The 21573-nt window shown below is 42.6% G+C and overlaps 1 protein-coding gene across 3 annotated transcripts; it reads right to left on the minus strand.

The window, feature by feature from the left end:
• Positions 1-142: 142 nt before the first annotated feature.
• LOC139413598 (cyclin-dependent kinase 4-like) lies at positions 143-14670 on the minus strand. Of its 3 annotated transcripts, none has more exons than XM_071161179.1 (8): positions 14582-14670; positions 12323-12547; positions 9934-10069; positions 4623-4790; positions 3631-3740; positions 1307-1357; positions 990-1125; positions 143-699 (listed from the first exon to the last, which is right to left on the minus strand). In XM_071161179.1, exons 2-8 carry the CDS (start codon positions 12538-12540, stop codon positions 601-603), a joined length of 918 nt encoding a protein of 305 aa, XP_071017280.1. In that variant the 5' UTR covers positions 12541-12547; positions 14582-14670; the 3' UTR covers positions 143-600. The 3 variants fall into 3 exon arrangements, with proteins under 3 accessions (XP_071017280.1, XP_071017279.1, XP_071017281.1); XM_071161178.1 differs by lacking the exon at positions 14582-14670 and adding an exon at positions 14121-14377; XM_071161180.1 differs by lacking the exon at positions 14582-14670 and adding an exon at positions 12652-12715.
• Positions 14671-21573: the final 6903 nt, after the last annotated feature.

A 21573-nucleotide genomic window follows, 5' to 3' on the forward strand; every position in this document is an offset into this window, starting at 1 on the left:
CTGGCTTGTTCAGTCATTTCATCCACTTCTCTGAATTTATGAATCTGAAGTCATTTCAGATTAAAGAAGCAAACAAGACATTAATTAACACACTTTGAATTAACCTAGAAATTGAAAAGGGATATAAAAATGTACAGTTAAATGCCTGTTAGTTGATTGGAGCAGCTTTATTAGTCTTTGCAACACTGATACATTGGGATGCTTGGTACAGAAAAATACATTTGGCCTGTAAACCTGTTCAACAAATGCCACTTAGCTACTGTGTTCATGTGTGAATTTACAAAAATACATTAAGCTATAATATTAATGACTCAGGACAGTTATTCCGTGTTGTATGTATGGGTGCACATTTCACTTGGGGAATGAACGAGTCAATCCCTCTTCAGGTTCATATCCATATGGTCCTAAAACCCCACTTCTCGCCTTACATTCTCCAGGTGGTCCACTGGGTGTGACTAGCTTGTGTAGTAAGATTTTTTTTTTTTTTTTAAAGGACCCACAACAGGAACCTGGCCTGAAATGCACTGAATGACAATTACACAAATGGAGTCAGGGTTACCATTCCTCATGGTACCGTCCTTCCATGTCATTAACTGCATTTCAATCATTTGTCACTTCCTCCTCATTCTCCTGGAAGTAAGGATGTTCTAGAGCATTCAGGGCAGAGATTCTTCTTAGAGGGTCAAAAGTTAGCATTTTCTGTGGGAAAAACAGAACACTTGAGTTTACAAATGTGAATCAAGTAAGACAATTACAAGTAGGGTTTGTCCTATCTTGTATACCGCCATAACTTTATTTCGTTAATCATAGCTTTTACAAGCATTGGTCTGGATAATAAAATAATACACTTTTGGCCAGGATTCACACTAACCCAAGTGGATGCTGGACCGGTTTATACAATTCTACCATTTTGCATTTCAACGCTACCAAAAAGTTTATTTTCAAACCGAATACCCTCCACAGCTGGTTAGAAAACCAAGAAGTCTCACCAGCAGCAACTCTGTCCCCTGTTTATTGATCTCTGGAGCGTAGTCGGTGATTGGGCGGGGGCTGATAGGACTGAAGTTGTGTCGTGAGAGGGTGACATCAGCAGGCCACTCCTCCTCAGGTGGCAGGCCAATCACACTGTGGAATGGCAGACAGGAAGGTTCAAGCCAGCCAGTCAGACAAGCGTTTCAGAAAGAATTGACAGAAGACTGATCCAAAGTGACAAGATGGTTACGTCCCAAATGGCACTTGTCAAAAGAAGTGCACTATATAGGGTGCCATTTGGGATACAAACAAAGAGATTCCAGCCCATACTCACTTGAATATCTTTCCCAGTTGGTCCACTTCAGAGTCTCCACAGAACAATGGTCTACATGAGAGAGTTTGGATTTGGGTTAAAGTGCTGTTGGCCAATTTCCCCAGCTGTGAAACTAGCAGTACCGTCTGTCTATTATATGCCCCCAAATGTCCCCATTTTATTGTACAGACCTATGGCCATGTCTGTGGGAGATTACAGGGGCCTGGCTGACCATTCTGTGTAGACTGGTGTGGCCTGGTCGTTAGTGTGGGACCATAATGATAAGAGAAAAATCCCTGAGTGCCACAGCAGTAGTCTGCTATACTGCCATTTGACTACATGGTGGCAGCATAATCACAGAAATGAGTGCTCGGTCACACTACAGCCAGAAACAAATTGGGTTTGTCTTGCTCCATATGTGACTCGTTCCAGGAAACTAGGCATATGTCGCGGGTCACTACTTCACAGGAGAGCCATTTGAACAAACATTTTATTTTTTTTAATCAAAATGTGTTTTTTGGCAGAAATGCCTTCTGAAACACGTGAACTTTCATGTGCCTTAATAACAAATGTGTATGCCATCTGTAAATACGAATACAATTGTTAAATTACGAGCCTATTTGGTAAAGCCACAAAAAAAGCGAACAACCTTCTCACTAACCATGATTGGCTGGGATAATGAATGGGCTGGACATGCCGAGAGGAGTTCAGATTGGTCTGCCATACAGAAGGCTTCTGTCTAATTGAGCTGATAAGTCTGTTGGTAATCCTGTCGATTACTTTTTTTTTCTTCTTTTTTTTTTTAAATGTATCATGTAGTGGAGCTACATAAGTGTTGATCTCCACTTTCTGGTGGATAGAGTTTTGAAATCAGTGGAATTAGAGTATGATAGCTAAAGAGATGGAGAAAACCCCTGTTTCTGGATTACATCTTCAAACTAAGGGCAACCATGGCATAGCATCCAGGGCCCCCGAACTCCAGGGGGCCCCCAGATAGCATATGATAGCAAAAATGTGTAGAATTGGTCCAATTTCCTGCAATTCTACACATTTCTGCCATCATATGCTATCTGGGGGCCCCGGGGCATGTACCCTGGGTGCCTGTTCGGTAATCTGGCCATGAGTGTTAACTTTGCCGTGTGGAATATTATCGATAAATCCAATGGGAATCATGTTAGAATGTCAGATTAAGGGCCTCCCGTGTAGCGAGGTGGTCAAAGGCACTGCATCGCAGCACTAGACCACCTTTATTCCACACACAGAGACGTGTACAAAGTTCTCCCCCCATTTGGCAAATCTGACCATAATTCTATCCTCCTGATTTCTGCTGTCAAGCAAAAACTAAAGCAGGAAGCACCAGTGACTCGGTCAATAAGAAAGTGGTCAGATGAAGCAGATTCTAAACTACAGGACTGTTTTGCTAGCACAGACTGGAATATGTTCCGGAATTCTTCTGATGGATTTGAGGAGTACACCACAACAGTCACTGGCTTCATCAATAAGTGCATCTGACGTCGTCCTCACAGTGACCCTAAGTTCATACCCCAACCAGAAGCCATGGATTACAGGCAACATCCGCTCTGAGCTAAAGGCTAGAGCTGCCGCTTTCAGTGAGCGGGACTCTAACCCGGAAGCCTATAAGAAATCCCGCTATGACCTCCGACGAACAACAAAAAACAGGCAAAGCGCCAATACAGGACTAAAATCGAATTGTACTACACCGGCTCTAGTTCTCGTGCCCAAGAAAGCGAAGGTAACCTGCCTAAATGACCACCGACCCGTAGCACTCACGTCTGTAGCCATGAAGTGCTTTGAAAGACTGGTCATGCTCACATCAACACCATTATCTCAGAAACTCTAGACCCACTCCAATTTGTATACCGCCCCAACGGATCCACAGATGATGTAATCCCTATTGAACTCAACACTGCCCTTTCCCACCTGGACAAAAGGGCGGCAGGTTGGGCCAGTAACCGTACATTGACTCTGTATCGGTACCCTCTTTATATAGCCTCGCTTGTTATAATTAAACAGCAGCAGTAAAATGTTACTTGTATTTTCTATTTTTTACTTAACCAAGCATTGTTGGACATCCAGCCAATTTGATATAATTGGGACGCATTGGAGTCAACATGGGCCAGCATCCCTGTGGAACGCTTTCGACACGCTCCATGCTCTGACCAATTGAGGCTGTTCTGAGGTCAGGGGGGTGGGGGGGATGCAACTCAATATTAGGAAGGTGTTCTTAATGCTTTGAAGACTCATTGTACATTACGAGTCTCAAAAGAAAAATACAGGTATTTCCCAGTACATCAAATAAGCCTTCTCTGGCCCTGACCACTCACTTGCGTCGGAACATCTCAGCAAAGATGCAGCCCGTGCTCCAGATGTCCACAGGTGTTGCGTAGGTGGACTGGAGCAGGACCTCAGGAGGCCTGTACCACAGAGTCACCACCTGAGAGTCATGGAGGAGAGAGTTGGTAGTATTATGAATGCATATTAATTTCAATGCATGAAAACTGAAATCTGCCATACCGAATTTATACCAGCATGTCACCTGTGCAATTAGACGCAAAAAAAACAAACACTCTAGATCACCTTTACTCCACACAGAGACACATACAAAGCCCTCCCACATCATCCATTTGGCAAATCTGACCAGAAGTCCTCCTGATTCCTGCTTAAAAGCAAAAACTCAAACAGGAAGTACCTTTGACGAGCTCAATACAGAAGTGGTGCTATGAAACGGATGCTAAGCTACAGGACTGTTTCTCTAGCAAAGACTGGAATTTGTTCAGGGATTCATCCTGTTTGTCTATCCTGATTGCCTAGTCACTTTTACCCCTACCTACATGTACAGATTACCACAACTACCTCCCCTGCACATTGAATCAGTACTTATACTCTTTGTATATAGCCTCGTAATTCTTTTGTGCTACTATATCCTTTTATTTTTTTGCACACACAAAAATACTGTCTAACTCTGCATTGTTGGGAAAGGGCTCATAAGTAAGCATTTCACCATAAAGTCTACCCTGTTGTATTCGGCACATGACAATTTTTTTTTTTAAATTGAATATTTAAAACATACAATATACTTGCAGTGAAGCCGCTCAACAACTACATCACATTAGTGATGCAACCAGGGTCAACGTCCTGCTCAAGAGCACGTCGACAGATCTCCCACAAGGTCAAAAACGGAGACCCGAACCAGCGATCCCTCAACCCAAGCTCCCAAACGCCAAGACCCCCCCCCCCAAGTGTAAAGCATAAGTAAGCATTATGGTGAATGCACAGAGACCCCTTCAATGCTCAACCATAGTGTGTGTCTTCCTACCACAGGAGTGAGGGCCATGTGGTAGCTGTAGATCCTTGCCAGTCCAAAGTCGGCCAGCTTCACCTGACCACGGCTGGTGACCAGGATGTTCTCTGGCTTCAGGTCCCGGTGCACCACGCGGTTCGAGTGGAGGAATGCCAGGCCACACAGCAACTGACGCATCAGGTCCTAACACACACAGGGGGACACATTTAACCTGCGTACCATGCTCGACCCAGTCAACAGTCATCCATCACAACCAGCCAGGTAGAATGAGAGGGAAACCTATACTGACTGTACAGCTGGTCCTGTGTGCAAACAGGCCTGGATAGGGCTGTGGCGGTCATGAAATTATGTCAGCCGGTGATTGTCAACTGCCGGTCTCACGGTAACTGACAGTTAAATAACAAACACATTTAGCAACTCCTAGCTTCCACGCATAGCGTACCAGCCATTGATGCAGACCTTTGGAACATCTACATTTTAAAAAGTCTAATAAATCCATGTAATATAACCTACACTATCACAATAAATCCATTACATATTTTAGACGGGTCTAAAGAAACATGATATGAAGAAAATGTCATCTACTTCAGAAGAACAGAATAGCATACTCTGAGTTGTCCTTATGTTAGGCCCTGATCTGGCTATGCCATTTTTATTTTTTATTTTTTTAACTAGGCAAGTCAGTTAAGAACAAATTCTTATTTACAATGACGGCCTAAACCGGCCAAACCCAGAAGACGCTGGGCCAATTGTGCGCCACCCTATACTCCCAATCATGGCCGGTTGTGATGCAGCCTGGGTTTGAACCAGGGTGTCTATAGTGATGCCTCTAGCACTGAGTGCTTTAGACCTCTGCGCCACTCGGGAGCCCTATGGCTGTGGGCTACACTAGTTCATTTAGCAGACAAGATTTGATTAGAATTTCGTGGCATTATTTTATAGTATGAATAAGACATTTGAATATTGCTGAATAAGATAGAAAGGATGTTTTCTCCAAAAGATTTCTGAGGGAGTGCCACATGAAGCTATTCTGTGTTGAGCAGTTAAGAAACAGGTCCCCCTATATGCTTAATTTAAGTTATTTATGCAACTTTTGTTGGCTGCATGATGCGACTAATGATGATTTGAAAAAAGTTTCATGAAAGGCATGAGCTCTGCTTTGTTTCCTGCACAGGCTGTGCACACTTCATCAGTCTCTCATTCACAATTTGAAAAGCACTTGACAATGCCTCGAATTTCCTGGCGGCATCCCCCTAGTGTGGCCGTAATGACCCCTAAAAAAATCCATGCTTTTTGCGACCAGTGGCTGTTGTGCCCTTGGGCTGAATATAATCATTTTTATTCCCTTCTTCCGGCTGAGTTTTTCGACGCACCTCTCACTCTAAAAAATGGCTCTCTCAGATATCGCAATTCTAATTAGCCAATGCCCGTCACGTGATCGGGTTCTTCTCACAGGCATCTATCTCAGCTCCGAAGTAGGCAAGTGAAGACATACATCTGGGTTGCAAGTGCACGCTTCCTTCTTATCAAATTCTGAGATGTTAGAAGAACTGTCCACATTTCCCTTGTCGTCAGCCAACAAGATGAGTCGGCCTAACGAACAACAAAACCACTAGCCTATGTCAATCTACTAACCCCCATAGTACAAAAGTTGACCTATTCTATTCATCAGTGGATTAATGTGCTTAATTTTAAGTAGTTATTTGGCCACTTTAGTTGTCAAATCAAAATCAAATCGTGATACAGTTGTGATACAAGCCTTATTAAAACATACAGGCCGATGGGCTAGGCTACATGAAGTGTGGGACTACGATTTGAAAAGGTCGCAAAAAAAGGCATGCCCCATTTTCTGCCTTACTGCACACAAGCTGGGCATCATTCACAAGTGATAGGCTAATATTGTCACTCAACAGACTATTGTTGATTAAATATTGTCTTTACAAATACTAAATAATATATGTGTGAAATTTGTTTTGATTTAGAATGGACCATTATCATGCACCTGTCTCGGAACAGGGGCCAAAAAAAACAAACATGTAATCTATACACTTAAATAGTGAATGGAGGACGCTTTTCCTGTGGTTAATTTTCATGCCAGTCAGGTAGGCTATACTCCTGTTGTAAAGCGAAGCAATGTGCTTAATATTAGGAAAGTTGAGAAATAAATATAGTAGGCCGAGCTGATGGGATCCTCCTAATTTTAATTAAGGCCATCAAAACTCGTTTCACAAGCATTTCCATAGCCTATAGAAACGTTGCGCAATATGAGCTCATGGGCTCTCAAAGAGTTTGATTAGATTTTTGATTACATTGATGTCAGAGTGATTAGAGGGACAATAGAGTGCGGAGTACCAGGCAGTTAGAAAGTTTGGTAGGCTACTAATGACCATCAGCAGCATTAGAGCTTGGAGAAGCCTAGTTAACGTGACTAAACGGTCACGTGGAATTTGACTGCGGTCATGACTCGTGACTGTCGGTAAAATGGTCACTGTAACAGCCCTAGGCCTGGTTCCATTTCAGTCCCTGGCCCCTAGACCTTACCGCTTCATTAGCAATGTGGCAGAAGTTCTACTTCAACTATTGGAGGTATAGTACTGCTATCCAAACGCTTCTGATTACCAAACAATGCAGGTGTGTGGAGCCAAAGAGCAGGGACAGTCTTGGTCAACTGACAACAGCCAAAGTAGGTGGAAGATCATGCAAGTGTATAGTGTTGGGTGGACTACCTCTTTAACATGGTTTACATGCAGACGACACCATTCTGTATACTACTGGCCCTTCCTTGGACACTGTGCTATCTAACCTCCAAACGAGCTTCAATGCCATACAACACTCCTTCCGTGGCCTCCAACTGCTCTTAAACGATAGTAAAACCAAATGCATGCTTTTCAACCGTTCACTGCCTGCACCCGCACGCCCGACTAGCATCACCACCCTGGATGGTTCCAACCTAGAATATGTGGACATCTATAAGTACCTAGATGTCTGGCTAATCAAATCTAGAGTCTGCTTTCTATTCCGCAACAAAGCCTCCTTCACTCACGCCGCCAAACTTACCCTAGTAAAACTGACTATCCTACCGATCCTCGACTTCGGCGATGTCATCTACAAAATAGCTTCCAATACTCTACTCAGCAAACTGGATGCAGTTTTTCACAGTGCCATCCGTTTTGTTACTAAACCACCTTATACCACCCACCACTGCGACCTGTATGCTCTAGTCGGCTGATCCTCGGTACATATTCGTCGCCAGACCCATCTACAAGTCCATGCTAGGTAAAGCTCCGCCTTATCTCGGTTCACTGGTCACGATTGCAACACCCACCCGTAGCACGCGCTCCAGCAGGTGTATCTCACTGATCATCCCTAAAGCCAACACCTCATTTGGCCGCATTTCCTTCCAGTTCTCTGCGGCCTGTGACTGGAACGAATTGCAAAAATCGCTGAAGTTGGAGACTTTTATCTCCCTCACCAACTTTAAACATCTGCTATCTGAGCAGCTAACCGATCGCTGCAGCTGTACATAGTCCATCTGTAAATAGCCCATCCAATCTACCTACCTCATCCCCATACTTTTTTTATTGATTTACTTTTCTGCTCTTTTGCACACCAGTATCTCTACCTGCACATGACCATCTGATAATTTATCACTCCGGTGTTAATCTGCTAAATTGTAATTATTCGCCTACCTCCTCATGCCTTTTGCACACAATGTATATAGACTCTTTTTTTTCTTTTTTGCTACTGTGTTATTGACTTGTTTATTGTTTACTCCATGTGTAACTCTGTTGTTGTCAGTTCACACTGCTATGCTTTATCTTGGCCAGGTCGCAGTTGTAAATGAGAACTTGTTCTTAACTTGCCTACCTGGTTAAATAAAGGTGAAATAAAAAATAAAAACATGACCTAATATGTTAAACACTATATATACAAAAGTATGTGGACACCCCTTCAAAATAGTGGATTCCACTATTTCAGCCACACCCGTTGCAGACAGGTGTATAAAATCGAGCACACAGCCCTGCAATATCCATATATAAACATTGGCAGTACAATGGCCTTACTGAAAAGCTCACTGACTTTCAACTTGGCATTATCATAGAATGCCACCTTTCCAACAAGTCAGTTCGTCAAATTTCTGCCCAGGTCAACTGTAAGTGCTGTTATTGTAAAGTGGAAACGTTTAGGAGCAACAACGGCTCAGCCGCAAAGTGGAAGGCCACACAAGCTCACCGAACGGGACCGGTGAGTGATTAAGTGCGTAGCGCGTAAAAAAAAAACATATCCTTGGTTGCAACACTTCCTACTGAGTTCCAATCCAAACTGCCTCTGGAAGCAACGTCAGTACAATAAATGTTAGTCTAGAGCTGCATGAAATGGGTTTCCATGGCCAAGCAGCCGCACACAAGTCTAAGATCACCATGCGCAATGCCAAGCGTTGGCTGGACTGGTGTAAAGCTCGCCGCCATTGGACTCTGGAGCAGTTGAAACGCGTTCTCTGGAGTGATGAATCACGCTTAACCATCTGGCAGTCCGACGGACGAATCTGGGTTTGGCGGATGCCAGGAGAACGCTACCTGCCCGAATGCATAGTGCCAAATGTAAAGTTTGTTGGAGGAGGAATAATGGTCTGGGGCTGTTTTTCATGGGTCGGGCCCCTTAGTTCCAGTAAAGGTAAATCTTAACGCTACAGCATACAACGACATTCTAGACGATTCTGTGCTTCCAACTTTCTAGTTTGGGGAAGGCCCTTAACTTTTGGTCATGTAGTGTATTTAACATGGTTTTACGGGGACCTAATAGGTTGTATTTAACATGGTTTTACGGGGACCTAATAGGTTGTATTTAACATGGTTTTACGGGGACCTAATAGGTTATATTTAACATGGTTTACGGGGACCTAATAGGTTATATTTTACATGGTTTACGGGGACCTAATAGGTTATATTTAACATGGTTTACGGGGACCTAATAGGTTATATTTAACATGGTTTTACGGGGACCTAATAGGTTATATTTAACATGGTTTACGGGGACCTAATAGGTTATATTTAACATGGTTTACGGGGACCTAATAGGTTATATTTTACATGGTTTACTGGGACCTAATAGGTTATATTTTACATGGTTTACGGGGACCTAATAGGTTATATTTAACATGGTTTACGTGGACCTAATAGGTTATATTTAACATGATTTACGGGGACCTAATATGTTATATTTTTACATGGTTTACGGGGACCTAATATGTTATATTTTACATGGTTTACGGGGACCTAATATGTTATATTTTACATGGCTAACGGGGAACTGGGGGGCTTCTTACTTGGATGCGGCTGGGAGGCAGTCCTGGGACGGGGGCCTTCTCTAGGTAGGTCTTAAGGTCCTGGTCCACGTGCTCAAACACCAGGGTGACTTTAGTCTCCTGATCCGTCCTCAGGGTAGCACACACGTCCATGAGCCTGACGTACACACAAACACAGAACACACACGCCCATGAGCCTGATGTACACACAGAACACACACGCCCATGAGCCTGATGTACACACAAACACAGAACACACACGCCCATGAGCCTGATGTACACACAAACACAGAACACACACGCCCATGAGCCTGATGTACACACAAACACAGAACACACACGCCCATGAGCCTGATGTACACACAAACACAGAACACACACGCCCATGAGCCTGATGTACACACAAACACAGAACACACACGCCCATGAGCCTGACGTACACACAAACACAGAACACACACGCCCATGAGCCTGATGTACACACAAACACAGAACACACACGCCCATGAGCCTGTCGTACACACAAACACAGAACACACACGCCCATGAGCCTGACGTACACACAAACACAGAACACACACGTCCATGAGCCTGATGTACACATACAGAGTGTGTGAGTGATATGCACACATCCCTAACTTTCACACTAGTGCTGGGCCATCCACAACACTAGATAGAGAGCAAGCCCATTGTGTGTGTTGCTCTCAAGGTATTTAATTTAACCTGCACTACAGTTCAGGCAACATTTCAGCTGCCATGCCTTCTCAGAGATTAGTCATTATTGTGGTGCAGGTTAAAATCCAATCACCTGACAGCAGCACACATACCATGTGTGGGATCGCTCTTAATACACAGTCAAACAGACAAGTTTATGGTCATTCATCATAATCTGAATGAGAGGCATGCCATGGTGAGTCCGTCGCTAGCTAATAACCTTTATAGAACCTACTTATCAAAACATACCAGTCAGTCAGGGTTGTAGAGATACAGGTGATCAGGTCAAAACTGAAGTCTCAGGCTACAAGTCACAACAAAACCAACACCGACTGTGTGATTGAGAGCGTTTGTGACTGTGTTAATGTGTTTGTGCATGTTTATGCAGTTCAAAGGCGCTATTGGTAGAGAGGAACAATTTACGTGTATGGGTGTGTTGATTACTTTATGGCATTCATTCCCTTTTTAAAGTACTTTTTTTTTTATTTCCCTTTTTCATGATATCCAATTTGTAGTTACAGTATTGTCCCATGGCTGCAACTCCCGTACAGACTCTGGAGAGGCAAAGGTTGAGAGCCATGCGTCCTCCGGAAAATGACCCTGCCAAGCAACACTGCTTCTTGACACACTGCTCGCTTAACCCAGAAGCCAGTTGCACCAATGTTTCGGAGGAAACACCGTAACGCTTGCAACCGTGTCAGCGTGCATGCGCCCGGCCCCCCACGAGTCGCTGGAGCGTGATGGGACAAGGACATCCTGGCCGGTCATACAAGCAAACCACACAGTCCAAATGTGCACTTCACATTTCCATATCTGAAAACTCATGTCATTTACAGCATCAACATTTATGATCGCTTTACAGTATCAACATTTCCAAGAATGACTTGTCATACCCTGGGTCGTTCTGACATGAATTAACCTGTTTGTCGTATTGTGAAGAAAATTTGCCTCGGGAACCCACACTTGAATGCACTCATGACTCCATTCCATACGCACCAAATTACAATTTGTTTGTCTGGAGTGCCTTGTGAAACACTATGATCGTATTTTATTACTTAGCTAGTCATTTTGGCAAGAAGTTTTCAAATGATGCCCAGCTGACCCAGATTGCAAATTATAATAAAACGATTTTGGATTGCGTAAACAGTAATTGTGTGATGGTGGGGATGCAGGACTGTGTTCCAAACAAATATTGTGCTTGCCTCAGTTCCTCCATGGCAGAGCTAGGAGAGCTAAAAAAAAACACCTTATAGTTAAAGGCTCTTTCCTTGAGTCATAAAAGTGCATTGAAATTACTTAGGAACTGTGCACAGTTTGGAGAGGTGTGGCAACTTGGAGACACCAGTTAGACCTTTTTCCCTCAAACCCTTGAATTGTTCTTTCTTATGTTGCACCTACCCCAAAATGTACATAATCTACTGGCATTTGAAAGCAAGAGTATGTAACCAGTATGTGTGTTTATCGGTCATCAAAGGCCTATTAGTGTGTAGGTGTGTTGGTTTTCAGACCTCGAAAGAAGTCTCTTTACATTCCAAATGGGGTTGAGGCTTATACCTAGATCTACATACAAGTTGCATGGAACGTGAACTCATCTGAAAACTAGACCTCTTTCCTGGCCTGAAAACATTTGACAATCTTTGATTTTGGTGTGAACTATCACTTTAAATAAAGGTTCAATGAATGAATGTGTTCTAACTTGACCACGTTGGGATGGTCAAACTGCTCCAGTCTCTTCAGCAGGGCCACCTCTCTGACTGTGGAGATAGGGAGGCCATCTTGGTCCGTCTGGACGCGAACGCTCTTCAGAGCTACAAACTGGCCGCTCTCCAGGTCCCGAGCTTTGTACACCGTCCCGTATGCACCACCTCCGATCTCTGCCACCGGCTCGTACTGGACCTCACTGCCCTGGGCCATGACCTGGCTGGCAGACAGAAAGAGAAAAATAGGTACGGTGTGACTACAATGTCCTTCTACAGTAAGACACTGTCCCCTCCCTGCCACGTGCTTTCCAAAATAGAGGTCCACCTGTCTTAGGTCCAGCTCATTACCCCTCCAACAACCTTTCACCTTCTAGAGCACTGGGCCTCATTAGCTGGGGTAAACTCTGCCTTCCAGAGTGGAGAGGAGGCTGTCAGAAAGATTGTGTATGTGTTAGTAATGCGCGGGTTGACTCATAACTCATGGACGGTTTAGGGTCACTACTGTGTGGCTGAAGGGCGGGTGGGTGGTGAGTTGTATAAAGAGAAACAATACCTTAAACCCACAAATGTATAATTCTTGTGCAATTCATATAGGCTACATTGAGGTTTTTCTGTCATTATTTTAGGCTATCTGGTATTAGTGCATAAGCCTAAACGTTATGGCTTAATTGTAAACACACCAAATTGCCTACACCAAATAATGCTTTTGGGAACGGGTAGAAAAAGTTAATATAATTCCAGAGGCAAAAAGGTAATTTTCGAAGTTTAACTCAATGAGACAAAAGCTGCAAAAGGAGAGTTGAAAATAAAGAAAAGGGAGTGCCAGAAAAGTCATGTTTAGAAAATATTTGGTGAAGTTTTAAAAGAGGATGATAGCAGTGCTGGCTGGCTATGTTATGTTTGATGATTGTGAGGCGCTATACAAATTCGACAGTCACAAGACGGGACTTGAAATAGGCCTATGGCATGTCAAAGGAACTGTAGGCTACTGTTTAGATGGGTTAAATGGAAACTGAAATCTAAAACACTATTTCAATTGAGATTCACCATATATAATGTCTAGGCTTAATCTGGGTCTGGGAAACCAGTCCTTAATGTTTTTACCAAGTTGCCATCCTTAGCTACTCCTAGAGCCAGCAAGTATACAATGGGTTGGTTGACAACCAGGCCAGGAAGGGACATATAACAAATTGGTATTTTTTCTATATTTAAAATGGTCCAAACAATGGTACATCAAATGCATCTGAAATATTTCCTAATGTGGCTCTATATTCTACCCAAGAAAACAAAAGGTTGGACAACTTTCATTGTTAATTGACCTATGTCCATATACAATGGTAATAACCATCATGTAATATAAAGTTGTCCTAGTATTTTATCACCAGAATAAACTTCTAAGCAAGCAAAATTAGGTAACGCTAGCAAAATATTGGACAGAACTTGTGGCATAAGGCAGGAAAACGAAAGCCCCCCCCCGCCCCGAAACGTGTGATTCCTCCATAACTATTTTTTTGTTAATTAAATCAGTAAACACAGAATCGATATGCCACAATAACTCTTAAAAATATTTAATCATGGTTCCACACTTCTCTTTGGCATGGCAAACATTTGTAGAGGCAATAGGAAATCCATGCACCAAGTTGTGCAGAACTTGTGTGGTCAGGCCTATGATCTGACACTAGTGCCCCCAAACTAGCAGAAATACATTGCAACTAGCGACATCTGGTTTTTAAACATATTTACAAGATGATGTGAACAGTGTTTTAACTAAATTGGATCTAATAAGCTACTTACCACGTTTCTTGATGTTTTCGTTAACGTTAACTGGCTATACTGCTACATTTAGTGCATGAACGAAAACATGTTTTTCACTTGGTTCTTTAGTATCAAACCACATTCGAGGTAGGTCGCACATAGATTTCACACTAAACTTGCGGATGTCTTCGATCAAATCCTTCGATTTAACTTCGGCCTTACTTCACTTTTCTTAAAACAGGCAAATCACTTGGTGGTGGAGGCGCTTCCTGTCGCCTTACAAGGCGGAGCCAAACATCTATTTACCCCCCAAAATAATCATGACAGCTTTGCAACATATAATTTAGCCACCCACTAAGTAGTTCTGTTGTATGATACATCTGCCAATTAGCCTACATGTTCAAATGTTTATAAACGTTATGAGTGAGTGAATCTTTAATAAATAATTAATTCTATGACATGCTAATTATTGAACTTTTTTTTCTCATGTAAAACATTACCTGGTTTATTTCCTTCATAGACAATTTACACTAGAAACATTGAAGAAGAGTTTGTGACTCAGGTCTGTCCCGGCGCGCGCAGAGCTCCGTGAGTGATGAATGAGGACCGCGCACCAAACCCCTCCCAGCTCTTCATCGCGCTGCTATTGGCGGATAACTGCTGTTGCTAGGCTCATCTACTACTCTGATTTGCTGTGAGAGACCAAACCCCCATGCATTCCAAAGGAAGTATTCAGAATGAGTTATTCAACTGAAATGATTCTGTATATTCATTTGGTTAGTGCTCTCCGTGATCTTGGGATGTCCATACCCTAACCCTATCTGTTTATTTTATTTTATTTGGATAACCATTAGCTTTTGCAGAAGCATCCGCTACTCTTCCTAGGGTCCACAAAAAAACACAAAACATGACAAGTAACAGAACACGGATAGACAAGGACAGTCATTTAAATGTAAAATACGATATACAAACAATACAACAACAAAAAAGAATACAAACAATACAACAACAAAAAATACAAACAATACAACAACAAAAATGATGTGTGTGTTAGAGTGTGTGTGCCTGTGTTTGTGTTCCATGAGGTGTTATTTAATCCGTTTTTAAAGGTAATTTTGCTGTTTGCTTGAGTAATTGGAGATGGAAGGGAGTTCCATGCAATTATGGCTCTGTATAATACTGTGCGTTGCAGTGAATTTGTTTGGACTTGGGGACTGTGAAGAGAGACCCCTGGTGGCATGTCTTGTGGGGTATGTATGGGTGTCTTAGTTGAATGTTATTTGATTATGCAGACAATCTGGAATTGTCATCACAATAATATTTCTCATAAAAACTGCTGCTCTTTGAGCCAGCTGCAGCTTTGGTAGGTCTTTATTTGCTGCACTTGACCATATTACAGGGCAGTAATCAAGATGGGAGAAGACCAGAGCCGGAACAACTAGTACAGGTGATTTCTGTCGAAATCACAGAACATATTTTTATAACAGACATACCCCTCTCCATCTTCACAACAACTGTGTCAATATAACTTGCCCATGATAATTGATCATCCAATGTTATACCTAGGAGTTTATCTTCCTCAACTTGCTCAATGGTCACACACTTTATACACAACTCCAGTTGAGGTTTAGGTCTTAGAGAATGTTTTGAACCAAATACAATGCTTTTAGTTTTAGATCTGTACATAAGACCAGTTTATTACCATTCTGATACTGATTGTAACCAGTGGTGGAAAAAGTACTCAATTTTTTTTAAATACTTTTCATACCTAAGTACATTTTAGCAACTATACCTAGACAAGATCCCACAAAGCACAAAGGGGAAATGGCTGCCTAAATATGATCCCCAATCAGAGACAACGATAAACAGCTGCCTCTGATTGGGAACCATACCAGGCCAACATAGAAATATAATCACCTAGATGACCCACCCTAATCACACCCCGACCTAACCAACATAGAGAATAAAAAAATCTCTATGGTCAGGGCGTGACATTCCAACTGGTTTGAAATTGGGAATGTCCTCAAATTGTTCAGAGAAGATTAAGAAACAACGTTCTTCTTTGAGAATTTCAGTACTTCAGCATAACGTTTCCTTCAGGTTTCCTTATGGTTCTATTTAAAGTCATGTTCTCACATTGTTCCAAGAACATTAAGAAAATATCCCATAAAAACCACAAGAAAACTTTAGTAACGGTCAGAAAACGTTATACGAATTTTATTTAAAAACATATACAGTGCTTTCAGAAAGTATTCATACCCCTTGACTTATTTCAGATTTGTTGTGTTACAGCCTGAATTAAAAATGGATTAAATATACTGAACAAAAGTACAAGCACTACATGTAAAGTGTTCAGTCATATGTTTCATGAGCTGAAATAAAAGATCACAGAAATGTTCCATACGCACCAAAAGCTAATTTCTCTCTAATTTTGTACACAAATTTGTTTACATCCCTGTTACTGAGCATTTCTCCTTTGCCATGATAATCCCTCCATCTGACAGGTGTGGCATATCAAGAAGCTGATTAAACAGCATGATCATTACACAGGTGCACCTTGTGCTGGGGACAATAAAATGGCACTCTAAAATGTGCAGTTTTGTCACACAACACAATGCCACAGATGTCTCAAGTTTTGAGGAAGTGTACAATTGGCATGCTGATTGCAGGAATGTCCACCAGACATGTTGCGTGATAATGCAATGTTAATTTTTCTACCAACGTCGTTTTAGAGAATTTGGCAGTACGTCCAACCAGCCTCACAACCGCAGATCATGTGTAACCACGCCAGCCCAGAACCGCCAGTCTAGTATGGCATCGTGTGGGCGAGCGGTTTGCTGTTGTCAATGTTGTGAACAGAGTACAGTGGTGGTGGGGTTATGGTATGACCAGACATAAGCTACAGACAATGAACACAATTGCATTTTATCGATGGCAATTTGAATGCACAGAGATACCGTGACGAGATCCTGAGGCCCATTGTCGTGCCATTCATCCACCGCCATCACCTAATGTTTCAGCATGGTAATGCACGGTCGCATGTCGCAAGTATCAGTACACAATTCCTGAAAGCAGAACATGTCCCAGTTCTTCCATGGCCTGCATACTCACCAGACATGTCACCCATTGAGCATGTTTGGGATGCTCTGAATCAACAGCGTGTTTCAGTTCTCACCAATATCCAGCAGCTTCGCACAGCCATTGAAGAGGAGTGGGACAACATTCCACAGGCCAGAAACAACAGCCTGATCAACTCTATGCGAAGGAAATGTGTCGCACTGCATGAGGCAAATGGTGGTCACACCAGATACTGACTGATTGTCTGATCCAGACGCCCCTAATTTTTTTAAAGGTTTCTGTGACCAACAGATGCCTATCTGTAATATATTTCAATTGACTGATTTCCTTATATGAACTATAACTCAGTAAAATCTTTGAAATTGTTGCACATTGCATTTTATATTTTTGTTCACTGTATATTTTTTCTCTCACCCATCTACACACAATACCCCATAATGACAAAGTGAAAACATGCTTTTACGAAAATTAAATACAGAAATATGTCATTAACATCCGGATCCACACCCTTGAGCCAATACATGTTAGAATCACCTTTGGCACCGATTACAGCTGGAAGTATTTCTAGGTGAGTCTCGAAGAGCTTTGCACACCTGGATTATACAATATTTCAACATTATTATTTTTTTAATTCTTCAAGCTCTGTCAAGTTGGTTGTTGATCATTGATAAACAGCCATTTTCAAGTCTTGACATAGATTTTCAAGACGATTTAAGTCAAAACTGTAACTAGGCCACTCAGGAACATTCACTGTCATATTGGTAAACAACTCTAGTGTATATTTGGCCTTGTGTTTTAGGTTATTGTCCTGCTGAAAGGTGAATTTGTCTCAGAGTGTAACGGTTTTCGTCTGGTGAAGGAGAAGAGGACCAAGGTGCAGCGTGGTAAGTGTTCATTTTAATAAACTGAACACTGAAATGAAAAAAATAATAAAGAGTGAGAATGAAAACGAAACAGTTCTGTAAGGAATACGCACAAAACAGAAAACAATCACCCACAACCAAAATAGGGAAAACAGGCTACCTAAGTATGATTCTCAGAGAGACGGAGAGACAGCCTGGTGCGTGGGACTGCCACCGGAGGCCTGGTGCGTGGAGGAGGCACGGGATGGACCGGACCGTGGAGGCGCACTGGAGGTCTCGAGCACCGAGCCTGCTCAACCTGTCCTGGCTGGATACTCCCCGTAGCCCGGCAAGTTCGGCGGGGTGGAACAGACCGCACTGGGCTGTGCTGGCAAACCGGGGACACCATGCGTAGGGCTGGTGCCATATACCCCGGGCCGAGGAGACGCACTGGAGACCAGATGCGCTGAGCCGGCCTCATTTCTCCTGGCTCGATGCCCACTCTAGCCCGGCCGATACGAGGCGCTGCGATGTAGCGCACTGGGCTATGCCTGTGCACTGGGGACACCGTGCGCCTCGCAGCATAACACGGTGCCTGCCCGGTCCACCTCTCTCCATGGTAAGCACGGGGAGTTGGCTCAGGTCTCCTGCCTGACTTAGCCACACTCCCCGTGTGACCCCGTGTGAACCCCCCCCCCCCCAAGGTCAGGACGTGACACAGAGTGTCTGTTCAAAAGCAGACTGAACCAGGTTTTCCTCTAGGATTTGACCTGTGCTTAGCTCTATTCCATTTATTTTTATCCTAAAAAACTCCCTAGTCCTTGCCGATGACAAGCATACCGATAACATGATGCAGCCACCACCATACTTGAAACTATTAAGAGTGGTACTCAGTGATGTGTTGTGTTGGATTTGCCCCAAACACAACACTTTGTAGTCAGGACAGTTAATTTCTTAGCCACATTTTTTGCAGTTCTACTTTAGTGCCTTATTGCAAACAGGATGCATGTTTGAATGTTGTTGATCCATCCTCAAAGTTCTCCTATCACAGTCATTATACTCTGTAACTGTTTTAAAGTCACCATTTGCCTCATGGTGAAATCCCTGAGCGGTTTCCTTCCTCTTCAGCAACTGAGTTAGGAAGGACGCATCTATCTTTGTAGTGACTGGGTGTATTGATACACCATACAAATTGTAATTAATAACTTCACCATGCTCAAGGGGATACTCTATGTCTCTTTGTTTGTTTTTGCCCGTCTACCAATAGGTGCCCTTCTTTGCGAGGCATTGGAAAACATCCCTAATCTTTGTGGTTGAATCTGTGTTGAAATGACCTTACAGGTAATTGTATGTGTGGGGTATAGAGATGAGGAAGTCATTCAAAAATAATGTTAAACACCTATTATTGCACACGAAGTGAGTCCATGCAACTTACTATGTGACTTGTTAAGCAAATGTATACTTTGAATTTATTTAGACTGCTATTACAAAGGGGTTGAATACTTCTTAACTCAAGACATTTCAGCTTTTCATTTTTTATTAATTTGTAAAAATGTCCAAAACCATAATTCAACTTTCACATTATGTGGTATTGTGTGTAGGCCAGTGACACAAAATCTCAATTTAATCCATTTTAAATTCAGGCTGTAACACAACAACATTTGGAAAAAGTCAAGGGGTGTGATTCACCGTGTGAATACTTTGTGAAGACACTGTACGTTCCGTTCTCTGCATCAACAAAACTCTCTCTATCCTCTATCTTGTTAAGAGTGTTCAGGTGTGTTGGCCATGGCCACTAATTAACTACACCTGATCTTAATGAGTGCTCGTTTACTTTTAAATGGGGTATGTTTGAGTAGACTGAAATGAACAGCTTTGTTTGAGTTTAAAAAAACATGGCATACTAGATCCTTCCTGGTGGCTCAGTGGACTAATTCCATGGATTGAGAACAGAAGATCATAGGTTTACCTCTCACTGATGCCGTGCCACAATAAAAAATAAATGTGTTTGCATGATTAATGCTTAGGGAAATAAATGTCTTTCTGTGCTTGGAGTCCAAAAGAGTTAAGCTAGCAGTGTTGTTAAAAGTCTTATTGAAACATGTTCTCAGAACGTTATTTAATTATCTTCAAATAAACTAGAATTTCCACTCTCAAAACATTATTAAAACCCCAGGAAAACTTTCAGGGAACCATAGTAAAACATTCTGAGAACCTCATTAGCAACTTAAAAATGTATGTTCCCAGAACAGGAAAAATATTCACTTCCATTCTCAGAACGTTTAAAAAATGTTCCGTTTTAACATTTAGGAAAAATATGGCTTTGTTCCCAGAACCAATGGGAAACCAAAAGCCTACGTTCCCACAACTCCCAAGGAACTAAATGTGCAAGCTTGGCACAAAAACATTTCTCTAATACCTTCAATGCTGTTCTATTTGTACTTAAGTTAACCGGGCTTCTTAATGATCCTATTATATACTTCATCATGACCCAGTTGGGTCTGAACACCTATAACGATAACATTCTGAAGGAGGGAAGCTCTTGTCTTAGTAAGTTGCCAACACCATGGTGAAGTTGGATGCTCTCAGGCAAACGAGCACAGGACCCTATCCTGTCTGCTGGGCCTCCAGTGGGCCCTCTGCCAGGACCCTCCCCGCCATGCTGTCCCATATGCCAGGGTATATTTCACTCAGAGTGGCTGGCTGCAATAACAGTTGCGGCAGCACCACTGAGTTGGGATGACCATCTGTCCACCAGAGAGCTAACAGGGCCTGGGCAGCCTGCAGCCTGTAAACTACTAGACCAGAGAGTAGAATGATGTCCAGTCAGTTTGTTTAAGGGACCAAGATTATCCAGTAATGCCTACTTTTAAGTACCAGGGCCAGGGAAGATAAGTCTTGGTGAATGTAGTATATCTGGTAAACAAGCTAGACAGCTGAACTGAGAGAGTTTTCTTTGTACTTTGAACACGCTGCCTTGCCAGTACAATCTGTGTGCATTTCGTGTGGGTGACGTGGCTGAGTGTAGACAGACTGTACTCAGCCAGGGCGGTGTGTGTGTGTGTGTGTGTGTGTGTGTGTGTGTGTGTGTGTGTGTGTGTGTGTGTGTGTGTGTGTGTGTGTGTGTGTGTGTGTGTGTGTGTGTGTGTGTGTGTGTGTGTGTGTGTGTGTGTGTGTCTGTGTCTGTGTGTGTCTGTGTGTGTTGGTTTGAGTGTCTAAGTGTCTGTTTTGTGTACCTGTGTCTGTATCTTGTCAGTGTTTTTTTGTGAGTGTCTGTAGTCTTCTAGTGTGCTGGTGTGTGTTATTATTCAGACTGATGGTCACAAAGCTGCTCAGCCTTTTGCAGATAACCTATGAGACATAATGGTGTTGCTTTGTTCTTGACCAATAGCCAATATTACTAATGTCTCTATGACATAACCACCACCCTCTTTCACCCTCTCTCTTTGTCCATCTGTTCCTTTACATTTTACACTATCTTTATTAATCTCTTTCTTTGAATTTTACACTATCATCTTTCTTCCTTTTGTTGTTTCTGCTTTCTCCCACGGTAGTTATCTCCCAATTACTTA

Source organism: Oncorhynchus clarkii, chromosome 7, assembly GCF_045791955.1.
Source record: "Oncorhynchus clarkii lewisi isolate Uvic-CL-2024 chromosome 7, UVic_Ocla_1.0, whole genome shotgun sequence".
In the NCBI taxonomy this organism is placed as follows: Eukaryota; Metazoa; Chordata; class Actinopteri; order Salmoniformes; family Salmonidae; genus Oncorhynchus; species Oncorhynchus clarkii.

Coding starts and splice junctions, on each gene's coding strand:
- LOC139413598 (XM_071161179.1), bottom strand. CDS start 12,540: ATGGCCCAGGGCAGTGAGGTCCAGTACGAGCCGGTGGCAGAGATCGGA. Junction 10,070..12,322: donor GACCATCCCAACGTGGTCAA/GTTAGAACACAT, acceptor TGTGTACGTCAG/GCTCATGGACGTGTGTGCTA. Junction 1,126..1,306: donor CAACTGGGAAAGATATTCAA/GTGAGTATGGGC, acceptor GCCATTCCACAG/TGTGATTGGCCTGCCACCTG.